Source organism: Lissotriton helveticus, chromosome 5_1 (genome assembly GCF_964261635.1).
Source record: "Lissotriton helveticus chromosome 5_1, aLisHel1.1, whole genome shotgun sequence".
In the NCBI taxonomy this organism is placed as follows: Eukaryota; Metazoa; Chordata; class Amphibia; order Caudata; family Salamandridae; genus Lissotriton; species Lissotriton helveticus.
This window is the reverse complement of record NC_136065.1, coordinates 142,746,866-142,759,704: the sequence shown is the minus strand read 5'-3', so window position 1 is coordinate 142,759,704 and position 12,839 is coordinate 142,746,866. Positions and strand designations below refer to the sequence as shown.

The 12,839-nt window shown below is 44.9% G+C and overlaps 1 protein-coding gene across 1 annotated transcript in view; it reads left to right on the top strand.

Moving 5' to 3' along the window:
- The window catches only part of INPP5E (inositol polyphosphate-5-phosphatase E), a 262,442-nt gene that overhangs the window by 46,878 nt on the left and 202,725 nt on the right, over window positions 1–12,839 (top strand). The window contains exon 3 of the mRNA XM_078641914.1: window positions 5,920–6,043. Coding sequence (XP_078498040.1) covers window positions 5,920–6,043 — 124 coding nt within the window. The remainder of the gene's footprint in view (window positions 1–5,919; window positions 6,044–12,839) is intronic.

Below are 12,839 nucleotides of genomic sequence, written 5' to 3'. Positions count from 1 at the left end.
GAATAGGGCGGGGAGGGGATCTTTACACTGGGGTCCCTTGGAACTCTATGTGGAAACCCCCTCACCGTTTTCAGCACCCAGGCATCGTGTGTGATGGTCAACCAAGGGAGAAGTCTCACCTGGGCTAGAGGTTATCGTTCCTCCTCTGAATCCCTTCCCCCGCCATCCACGGGTGGGGTAAAAGTTGCTGAACCGGGCTTGATCCTGGTATTGTCCGGAGCCTCTCTGATTGGTCTGACGTTGCTGACGACCGGTCGAGCGGCCCCTGCCTCGGCCGGCCCGCGCAAAACATGGGGGAACACCTTTTTGATTGTAGTCTGTACTTGATCCAGCGACGTGAAGGTATTGACAAACTTACCGAGCTCCTTCACAAAGGGCCCGCCAAACAGATCACCTAGGGCATTAGCGCCCGCCTCAGAGTCCGTCAGGTCCCCTTATTTCGGATCAATTTTAATAAGGAGGGACTGGCGGCGCTTGGTGGAAAGGGCACAATTAGCATTGCCCATAAAAATCACAACCCATTGTGCCCAACCAGATAAGGTTTCGGGAGATATAATAGAACCTGATTCCTTCGCCTCCTCTGCCATGTCTAATATTTTTGTAATAGGGCCGAGGGCGTCCAGAAGTTTATCCTGGTATGCCCTCCAGGTTCTGTCTATTCTCTTCTTGGGATCTCTGATAAACCTTTGGAGGAAGGTGCCCATCGGGGGATCTATTTCAGATGTAAGGGATACCTTACCGTCCAGGGTGGGACGTGGGCACTCCGCCCGGAGGCAGTTGCGAGCTTCCTTTTTTCTAGAGGGCGCCGGATATGGGCGGCCACGTATGCAGCCACTTTGTCAGCTGGTGTCCTCTCTGAGGACCTTGGGTGGATAATATCGTTGGGATCTAGCATATCTGAGGTGCCCGGGGGGGGTCTGGGAAGTGCTTGGGAGAGACTGAGAGATTAAATCAGCCGGAGGGGGAACCTGGTCCGCCGGAGGAAGCACTGGCGCTTGAGAGGGGGGAACCCCGGCGGGAACTGCAGGGCGACTAGCCAGGAACGCCTGCCTCAGGCGATCAAAAGCATCTCTGTCCACACCCGCCTCGCGGGAACATTTAGGCTGTGGAGATCCAAGAGGATCGGAAGGAGTCGTAGCTGGGGCCTGGGGGGTGGAAGAAATTTGTTGTGTGAGCCGGACAAAAGCCTGTTGAATTTGGTAGGAAAGCCTATTCTCTAACAGAGACGTGGCTTGATCCACCGCCCGGTAAATTGAGGTATCCATCACCTCATAAAAGGCGTCCCCCAGGGCATGTCGGCGAGGGGATCTTTCTCCTCCTGGGATTCGTCATAGTATTCCATGAGTAGTAAAATAATATGCACGTGAAGTGACAAAAATAGTGGTCCCTCACTGGGCATAAAAGGGAAGGCCTTGATCAGGGCTGGGAATCAGCCTGTAGCATTTAGCGTGGAGTGCACTGCAGTTAACCGGATTCTAGCCCGAGGGACTAATGCTGGTAGTACAAGTATAAGAAAAAATACCCTTTAAACAGGGAAAGCTGATCTGGGCAAAGTCCCCTTTTAAAAGGTGCAACCTCAGTACAAGACCTCAGAGAGGCGTTCAACAGAAGACTGAAAATACAGGCTCTACCCCTTAATGAAAGGGCCTGGGAATAGAGCTTGAGGCAAACAAAGGACAGCGTGACGTTTCTGGAAGTCACCGCCGCCTACAACCGTCACCGGCATTCTCCCTTAGATCAGCAACTCTGATGCAGCGTACGCGCAATGTTTGAAAACTCTCTGAAGAGAGATCAAACGGTCCGACGCGTCCACACAGTCTCCGTGCCCTCTTGCGGCGGGAGGACCAGGGAGCGAAACCAGCAAGGAGCCGCGTAGGGACGGAAGAACCGTGCCCGCGGCTCTCTCCCCACAGCGCAGCCCACACGCTGGGGGATCCACTAAATTAAAAGCGCCGTCCGCGCGTCTTGAATGTTACAGAAAAAACATAGCAACTAACGCAGCGCTGGAAAGCAAACCATGCAAATCGATGACAATAAATCCTTAAACAGCGCCAAATAAAACATGAAATGCTACCGCATACTAGCACAAAGCAGCGCGAGCGCTACAGAGATTATCATAATAACCAGTGAAACGCTCTGACAATGAAACAAAAGTACTAAACAGGTAAGAGAAAACTGAAGAGTACTTATCTTGCTGCGTAGCAGCGAAGAAAGAGGGAGAGAGGACACTGTTGATGGACTATGTGGGGCTGGTTGGCCCCTGATTGGACATTGGTTTCCTGATTAGTTGTTACCATGTGTTTTGTTTTGACTACCTTTTCCCTTTGGTTCCTGAGAAATATAGTCTTCTGTTATACTATTCGCTGCTATGTATTAAAGCGAAGAAAGCAGGCATAATCCTCACCTCCAGTCCTGAAATACAATTCCATGAACAGAATCGTAACATTTTGAAATTGACGAAAGATAGATATATTATGTATGTATGTATTTTGCAACTAGATAGATAAAATTAGTCTAAAGGTGACAGATTGCAGAACACATAGAACACTCAGAGAGTACAGATAGAAGGTAGGTATTAGAGTTGGAATGAGAAATGTGAGGGTGGATTTAATTATTGAGATAAGTGCTCAAAAGGAAAGTTTAGCGTTTTGTGAGTGGCCAGTGAAGATATTTTAGCACTGGTTAAGTGTCCAAAGTTCTTGAAGCCGGAGGCAAATTGCGTGACATTTGAGTTTCAGATTGGCTAGACAGTGCTTGGATGACTAGCTCAATATGGTGCTTTCGTAATGGTGCATTTTTCTTATTGTAATAAACTAAAATGCCTACTTATCTATGGGGTTTCCATGTTTTGAATGATCATGCTTGCAAGGAGTTTGGTCTTGCCTTCCAGGAGCATGCAGGTGTGGGTGGGCACACTTTTTCCACAGCATGAGAAGCAAGATTTGATACGTTGTCAGCGCATAACCTAATCTCTCTTGCTTAGAGACACATCTATAGTAGCAATATTAGGGACATTTAGAATCCAGCCTGACTTCATTTTGCATTGAAGTGGCTTTAAATGCTTAGTGAGTAATTGTGATAACATTTTTTCTTTTGTAGAAATATACAACGTTGTGTTAATGGCTTTAATTTCTGGTGCCACAGCTGCAGCAGCTTGTAGTGGTGTAGTCTGTTTTAAAAAGCTTGTTTCCTAGCTAAGTGCTGCGTCAACAAATGATGAATGGAATGCTGAATAAATCAAAACATTCACCCTTAGTCAAGAGATCTGGGTTAAATCCATCACTCTTTTGTTCACTACGGCATAATCTGCAGTTTGGAACCAGCCATACGCAGATTAGTCTTGCCCCGGTCCTCCTCCTGGGAACAGTCCAGCCCAAATTGCCAAGCCGGGGCCCCCCTAGCCCGGAAACTAGCATCCTGGGGCCGGTTTCGGGATATCATCCTTCATCCGGTAGTCTAGCTTGAATTCAGTGGCACAGTGAGCGCTTTCAGGGAGGACCCATCTTGAGTTATTTAAATATGGTCTCCACTCATCAGTGGTCTACAGTTTTCTAAACATTCTCTTCTGTTGTTGCCGGTATTAACATGTAATTGCCTCAACAGTGGCCTTGATAAAAAGGTGCACAGAAGTTCTGATTGTATTAACTAAATCAGTTGTGCATGTTTCTGTTTTCATTATGCGGAAGTGTAGTTTGGCGGTTTGGCAGTAACCTGGAAGCTGAATTTAGAAGCGTTAAGATTCTGACAGCTCGCGTTCGTGATCTGCAAAGGGACGAATCATTGGAGCATGGTACCATGTTTTAGATAACAGGGATAATATTATTTGAAGCCTACATAAGTAATATACACGAGAGAAGGAAGTGCAGTTGAAGGGCTACGCTCCCATACATGTGTTTGGCCGCTCTACACTAGACAATAACTTGTAAATTTCATACAAAGAAATAGGTACAGCATACTTGTTATGCAAATAGAAAAGCCCTAGTCCTGATGAGGCACGCAAGTTAAGGGGCTGAAACGCGTCGACCTTCTTGGATACTGGACACCTTATGAATTTATATTCTTTTTCAATTAAAATTTCAGCGGTGATTTAATGATTAGGACCAAATAAGGATCTCTTAAAAACTGCGTCGTGTAGGTGTACCTGTGCAATTAGGAATGCTCTTGAGATAACAAGAGAGAGAGCATCCATGCAAACAATAAGGGCTATGAGAAATAATGAGTGAATGTTTAACCTATTATTTCCAATGCTCTGTAGATATTGATGTATGTTGATTATATTTACTTGTAAATAGTGTAATATATGTGCTTATGTTATATAAAAGAACGTGAAGCAGAAAAACTGAATATATAACAATATTTGAAAATAAAACAAATTTTCTTAAAAGAAAGACATATCCTGTGGATGTAATCGATTTATTGAAGGCCTAGCGGGTAACTGACATATTAAACTGTATAGATTTATTCCACAATAAGCAACAGAATTAGACAGGTAATTTATAAACTTGTCTTAGTATTTAGTTGATTTAATTGGTCCCTTAGCATCAGATTTTGTGTTTATGTTTCTGTTTTCAAGGCAGTATCTATACACAAGGGAAATAAATATATTGATTTAGAATACCTGCTCACACTGTATTGGAAACTATGTTCAAGATCGTTTGAGAAAGCCCGGGAAATTTGTTGAGGAGGTATTTATAGGGTTACTCAGACTAATCTTTTTTGGGCTCAGACTAAACTTAGAAATGATTGTAATTCTATTTTACATTTGTAGTCATGTAGAGTATAGGGTCTTCAGGTCAGTTTTGGATGTTTTATTTTATATGTTTATGTTCTATATGACTGTGTACAATATGTGGCCAGTTTTAGGTGCAATTTAGGAACGAGTTGGTGCCATTTGCATTAAACAGCAAGGCCTTTGAAAATGGAGAAGGGCTGTTGATCCATTGATAAAACCGTGAAAAGAAGAAGCTTTTGCTTTTCCATGATGAGAGGGTGGTTGGGTCCTTTACAACGCCTGTTTTGGAAGATTTCACTTTGTGAAAATGTTCACAGAATTCTTCCCTTGATTATCTTGTTAACATACATGTGAAAATGCATGAAGGGATGTGTCCTGAATTGTATGTGGTGCAACATAGGCAGGTGATGATGGTCTGGTCTGATTTGCTTAAACTGTGGAGGATGCAAATCCTTTCTGCCTTACAGTTTTTTTTATTCTTTGTTACTTAATAATTAGCTTTTTTGAGACTACTAAACTGAGATTATGAATTCATATAAAGAATATGACTGTAATGTAAGAGGATTTCATGTGGAAATTTGGATATAAAGAACGCCTTTTTGATCAGGTTAACTAGATCTTTCGAAAAAGAGCCTATAGTAAGAAATAACAGTGTATACTGATCTTAGTTTTGTCTATGTCCGACAGTTCAGAATGAGGTCTCTGATCCACATTTATTCCCTTTTTTAGTTAACACTTGCCAATTCTTGGTACTGAATTCGGTTATTTTTTGTGGCAGGAGATGGTGAATTTATGATGCTCTCTAATTGGGCTCCTGTTTGTGAAAGCTTTCATTCAATTGTGGGATTGTGTGCAAGCCCCTTGAATAAACTACTTAGTTCTTCTGCGCTTCAGGAAAGCACACTCCCTGCCCTCTTGTTTCTCCATGCAGTCAATTATATATTTTAAAATTGATCTCCATAAACTGATTGGCATCTTTTTTATTTATCCACAATTTTGGAGTTAACTCTTGAGAAATAGTATATATTGATGTTTTTTTATTTATTTGTAAGCCTTTGCAGAGTAGGCTTGGAATATTAAAGCTCAAAAAGGCTCACACAATGGTATACTATCTAGCTTTTAAAATGTATACATCAATATGTGATCCTATTTATTAACCATATTGTTTTCTCCCTTCTTTATTCCAGAAGCTATTTAGAAGGCAGTCTTTTGGCCAATGGTGCATTACTAGGGGCTGATGAGTTGGACAGATGCTTTCCACATCGGAGAATTGGAATTTTTGTAGCCACCTGGAATATGCAGGGCAACAAGGTGAAGTGAATGGTACATTTCCTGATTTAGTGAACAGTCTTAAACCCCTTTGAAAATGTCATTCATTTAATTTAAGATGTCTGAATTTATGCTTTTTTAACTTGTATATCAGAACATTTTCTTTAAAATTAGCAAGTATTTAGATCACATAGAGCGATCAAGTCTGCTACTTAAGCTCATGATTGTGCAGACCCTGTAACAATTGGTGGGAGTTGGGTGTAAATGTTATAGAAGTGCACACATAATAGTAATGACCTGTTGAAAATAATATTTGTTGCCCATTTAAACTCAGAGGAGATCATTCTGGTTGACCGTTTACTGCAATATTTATAGTTTTATGTGGCGTTTTAAATTACAGTTTTGTATTGCACATTTCAGAGTAGTTTATATTTGAAAAAAATAAAAATTTCTGTTGACCATCAATTGATTTTACAGCAGGGAATGTCATTTTTAGATCAGCAGATGGTGTACCATACATAATCAATTTCCAAGTCGGAAGTAACAAATGTACAATATCCATGATAGGAGAAAGTCTGACAGAAGTATTGCCAGGAATAAGGTCACTATTGGAGGTAACTTTAGAACAGTCGAAGTTTCGGTTTTTTTTTTTAATATCTCAAAAGAGGGGCTTTTATATATTTCAGGGGAGCAGAGTTTAGAATTTTTGATGCAGTTCCTAAAAACAACTGTGAAATGGTTCTTTGTTGCATTAACCCAGGAATTCCAGGAGCATAGATTCAGAACTTCATAGAGGGCGGCTACTTACTGAGGTGGCTAATGTTTGACCATGTATTGAAGGGATACCAAGTTGCGTGGCCTTGTGCCTGATGCATCCCATTTTAAACATTCTTCAAGCTTCTGCGTTTGAATCATCATAGTGTTTCACCCTTGCGACCAATCTAGCCTCATTCTGAGGTGCCAGATGCAACTAAGGTATGTCTGTTAAAAGCCATTCCCATAGAAGAGTCTGTGTCTTGTCCAGTGATTATGCCACATTTTAAAGTCCAGGACCAGTATAAAGCATTTGGCTCTGTGAAGTAATTTTCATTGGCACTGCACATTCTTTATTATGGTGTTAATGTCTATAGGGAGCCTTTGATTTCTTTGTTGTGAAGTTGAGTGATTTTTTGAATTCCTGATAGGTATTTATATGGTATTTCTGTAGAGCACAGGCAGTGGAACAATGTACATGGTCAAACTCAAGACAGTTGCATGCATTGAAGGAGTTCAGTCATGACTGCATGTTGATCAAGCCCTTTGGTGGGGGATGAATAAGTCTTCAGGTGGTTTACTTTCAGGTGTCCAAGACTTTTAGAATCTTTCCAGGACCAGTATTTCTTGTGGAAAGAGAACTTTTAGGTGTGACTGCATGACATCTGCGTAGAGATGATTTGAAGTATTTGAGTGCTTGAGAAGTGAAATAATTTATCATCGGTTCCATGTACTGATTAAAAAGGGCCAGAGATAGATCTTGATATGCGGTCACTTATTTTGCTGGTTATATATAATAAGCCTTTGTACCACTTCCCATTGTCTTTACGCATACATCACTTAAATGCCTCCCGATCTTATTGCTTACGTCTTTTCATGGCGGGTACACCCCCTCTCCAGCAACTCGCTGGTATAGACTGTGTACAGATTGAATTCTCTTTTCATATAGGGTCTCCCATACCTTTTGGCTGGGTTTTCAGTAGTAAACATAAATACACATACCTATATGTTGAGCACGGCACACCTCATAGCCCGTGTAATCCCTTACTCTTCATATTGTATTGTAATTGCATTTATATAGCGCTTATTACCCCTGACGAGGCGTCGAAGCGCTTTTTCGGCGAGTAGCACGCTATTCCGGGATCCATAGAGGATTAGTGTTGAATTAGTATAGTGAAACATGCAAGTACAAGTGGTGGATATGTTAGTCAGTTATTTGGATTTCGAATGATAGCAGAAGGATAGAGGAGGACAAAGGTTTGTATTTATATAGCGCTTGTTGATGCATGCTATTCAGGAAGCCATAAAGGATTAGTGGTGAATTAATATGGTGAAATATGAAGTAATTTCAGTGGTGGATATTAGTCAGTTACTTGGAGTGAGAAGGATAGCAGAGGGATAAAAGAGGAAGAAAGATTTGCATTCATATAGCACTTGTTACCCCTGATGGGCGTTGAAGCGCTTTTCTGGCGAGTAGCACGCCACTCCGGAACCCATAAAGGATTAGTGTTGAAAATTAATTTGAGTAGTAGATAGTAATCTCATTAGACCCTGTGGTTCTCCTGATGGAGTTGAGAAGGGGTTTCACTCGCATTTAAAAGCTTTCCAGTGTTTGTTACTCATGTTCACTGAACCGAACATCCCTATTCTGTTGTCTGGACACTACGATTCTCTTCCAGGGGATCCTCATCAATAGTCATAAGCATTAGAATATTCCCGCCCATGTGCGGGACCCCGGAAACACTATATTATATGTGCCCCACATATATATACTCATATATATATATAACTACATATATATATATATAAAAACATGCAATAGCAGCCAAATAAAATCAGATCTGAAATATGCTGTGTTGAATTTCCACCATACATGAATAATAAGCATTAGAAACATGAGAAACAACAACAAAGCTTGTTTAGAAACTGTTTTAATGCTCAGAAAGCAGTAGAAATTCTCATAACTCACTGGAAGCATAGAAAGCTCCCAGGCTGCATTGCAAACACACAGTCTAAAAAGCCTGAAAAGCTAACCTGTAGCTGCATAGCAATAAACTGACACCGTGCCTTTAAGGCACCCATGACCCCCAGTATCCCATCATGCCTCAGGGGTGACAGTTAGGTCAGTTGTTCTTTCCGGCTCCTTCAGGAAGGATCCTGGTTACACAGCTCCACTAATTTTCTGTTTTCTGACAGAAAAATACTTCTCTTTTGTCTATTTTTACACTTACTTTGACATTTAACAACTAGTCAAGTAAGATACTGTCTTTTTTAGTCAGTTTAGTGAACATTTTCTTCTGAGAATGCCTTCACTCTTTGACAAATGTCCTTCCTGTGGCAACAAGAAGGCAAAATCAGATAATCACGACGTCTGTATCTTGTGTCTGTCTGAAGATCATGATCCAGACACCTGTCCTCACTGTGAACACCTGTCAGGAAGAACTCTTAAAGACAGGGAGAGGATTCGAATTTATGGCCTGGCTCACAGGTCATCCAGAGGAAGATCTCCGGTGAAGAAGGGCTCCAAGAAGGCTCTAACATCTTCAAAAAAGAAGTCTTCACACCCTTCAACATCAGCGTCGGGCTCGGCGCTGAGAAAAGAACCACCGGTGGATCAGCTCTCGTCTAAACTACCGTCGACGGCGGGCTCGCCGTCGAAGAGAAGAGCAGGTACGTCGACGACGTCGAAGGATCCAGTCCAGTCGTCGAAATCCCCTCCGCCGTCGTCAACCGGGCGACGATCGGCGTTGAGGAATGTGACTCCGCCGCCGCCAACCGGGCGACGGTCGGCGTTGAGGAATGTGACTCCGCCGCCGTCAACCGGGTGACGGTCGGCGTCGAGATCAAAGGCCCCTCCGCCGTCGTCAACCAGGCGATGATCGGCGTCGAGGGAGGTCACTCCTCCGCCGTCGTCATCCAAGCGACGTCCGGCATCGAGAAGTGTGACTCCTCCGCCGCCGTCTAAGAAACGACGTTCGGCGTCGAGGACCAAGACCCCTCTGCCGTCGACAGGGAAACGTCGATCGGCGTCGAGGACGCAGTCTCCGTCGTCGTCTCGTTGACTCTCGGCATCGAGGGTGTCCAATACCCCTCCGCCGTCGTCGCACAGACATTCGACGTCGAGACAGAGGGCTCCGTCGACGACTGGTCATTGCCGTTCGACGTCGAGACAGAGGACTCCGTCGACGGCTCGTCATCGCCGGTCGACGTCGAGACAGAGGGCTCCGTCGACGGCTGGTCATCACCGGTCGACGTCGAGACAGACTCCGTCGATGGCTGGTCATCACCGTTCGACGGCGAGGCAGAGGGCTCCGTCGACTGCTGGTCATCGCCGGTCGACGTCGAGAGACATTCGAGGCATTCGAAGTCGAGATTGTTAGACCCGCCGACCCCCCAGAGGCATTCGGCGTCGAGAAAAGAACGCTCGACGTCGAGACATTCAGAAAGAAACTCTGTTATCATGGTTACGGAGTCAGCTTCTCGTCATTCCACTTCACAGTCTTCTGGTTCCTCAACAGCATCCTCGAGGTCCAGAAGCCCTGTCCGCAGGTCTCCTGTGCGTCAGCCAGATCCTTCGGCTGCGGAGATCAGACTGTCACCTAGATGGTACAGATCATTGGACCATTGGCGAAATTCAGGGGCTGCCAAACGTATGTATGAGTATGCCAGCTCTCAACACGGGTCTCCTCTTCAGAATCTGGTGGAGGAGATGGACAAGCGTAGTCCTCCCAGGCGCAAATCGCCTGTGAGAACACGAACCAAATCTCCCAGAAGGGAACTTCCGGTTAGACCCCGATCTCCCAGAAAAGACAGTCCGGTCAGGCCTCGCTCGCTCAGAGGGGAAGATCGGGTCAGATCTCGCTCTCCTAGAAGGGAAGAGCATTCAAAAAGATCGCGTGAGAGGAGGCACAGTGCACACCGTAAACGTCGACGGACTCCGTCTACTTCTTCTACCTCTTCGACCAGGTCTTCCAAAAGAGATAACTCTCCTACGCAGACGGATAGTCCTACCTCTAGATCCTCTCCAGTGGATGACATCGGCACTTTTCTGGATGTCCTACAAAGAGGAGCTCAGAAGCTGAGCATTGAAATGTCTGTTACTCAAGTTACTACGACAGTAATTTTTGAAACTTTGCACAAAAAATCTATCTCTCGTCCACTGCTGCCTTTAGTCCCGGGGATTATGGATCCTGTCAAGGACGATTTCCTAACCCCAGCGGCTATTAGAGTGGTTCCAGCCCGCATAAAAAAAAAATACAAACCGGCTTCTTCTGACCCAGTTTTTGTAAAATCTGACCCTCCAGCAGACTCTGTGATAGTGGCAGCGGCGAGAAAAACACATGCAGTGGCCGCTACCTCTTCAGTCTCACCAGACAAGGACAGCAAATCTCAAGACTCCTGGGGTCGCAAGGTTTGCAATTCAGCTGCATCCACGCTGAAGGTCTCCAGTGCGGCTGCGCTGCTGGGTAGATACGACAGAGCCTTATGGGACTCCATGGAAAGGTTCAAGTCCAAACTGCCAAAGGAAGACCAGAGGGACTATGAAGAGACTATGACAGAAGGATGTCTGGTGGCGAACCAGTTAATAAGCACAGCTGCGGATGGTGCAGTGCTAGCGGCACATTCCTACTCACATGGGGTTTGTGCCAGGAGGTCGGCTTGGTTGCGCCTTACAGGGCTGAAGCCAGATGCGCTGCATCGCATCCTCAATCTTCCCTTTTCGGGTTCCTCTCTATTCGGGGAACATGCTGACGAAGAGATGACCCGTATGAAGACAGAACTGGACACAGTAAAAGCGGTGGGTTTGGAAAAGAAAAAATAATTCAAACGCCGCTTTAAGACCACCAGGGGGAGAGGGGCTCAACAGAGGGTTCAAACCCCTCAGTGGTCCCAAAGTAAGAACCAGGGAAAAACCCAGTTTCGAGGCAAAGCCAACAGAGGTAGAGGAGGTCACCAACAATCCTCTAACACCACAAGAGGAGGAAAGGCCTGAGCAGTGGCTTCCTCTGGCGCCGTTGCCCACTCCAGTGGGAGGAAGTGCTTCACAACACCTGGCAGAGTGGGTCAGCATCACAAAGGATCAGTGGGTGCTGAATATACTGCGCAATGGATACAAACTTCGTTTCCGTGCGCTTCCAAAGAGCATTCCTCCAAAGAACTCTTGCCCTCACCAGCTAAGCTCGCTCCGAAGAGAGGTGAAAGTTCTACTACAAAAAAGAGCTATAGAGGAGGTTCCCCCACCTCTCAAAAAGGAAAGGGAGTCTACTCCAGGTACTTTCTTGTCCCCAAAAAAGATCAGGGAGACAAGTTCAGACCAATACTCGATCTGCGTCTCTTGAACAAAGTCATCGTCAGAGAAAAGTTCCGCATGTTAGCTCTTCACCAAATATGCCCACATCTTCAAACCGGAGATTGGATGTGTTCGGTGGATCTGCAAGATGCATACTTTCACATTCCGATTGCTCTACAGCATCGCAAGTACTTGAGGTTTGTAGTGGGAAGCAAACACTATCAGTACAAGGTGGTACCCTTCGGTCTCAAGTCCGCACCACGAGTCTTTACCAAATGCATGGCAGTGGTGGCGGCTTTTCTTCACAAAAAGGGTCTCTTCATCTACCCTGGGCGACTGGCTCCTAAAGGGCTCGTCTCCGGTTCAGGTAACGCACGATCTGCAACTTTGCCTACACCTGTTGCACAGACTCGGTCTCCATGTAAACCTGGAGAAGTCAGTCCAGCGGCCGACACAGTCCATCCACTACCTAGGCTCCGTTCTGGACACAAAATTGGGAAAAGCGTTTCCTTCGGAGGAGAGACTTTTTTCCATGAGTCAGAAATGCGAGATTCTGCTAGAGTCTCGGTTTCCAACAGCCCGACAAGTAGCATCCCTGCTGGGTTCCATGGCGTCCTGCATTTTCCTCATTCCAACGCCAGGCTGAGAATGCGTCCTCTGCAACAAGCTCTAGAGGACCAGTGGGACCAAGCGACAGGGCATTGGGAAGATCGTATCACTCTTTCCCAAGCGACGAAGGATGCCATCAAATGGTGGACTCGGAGAAAGAATGTGCGGGTCGGAGTACTTTTTCAC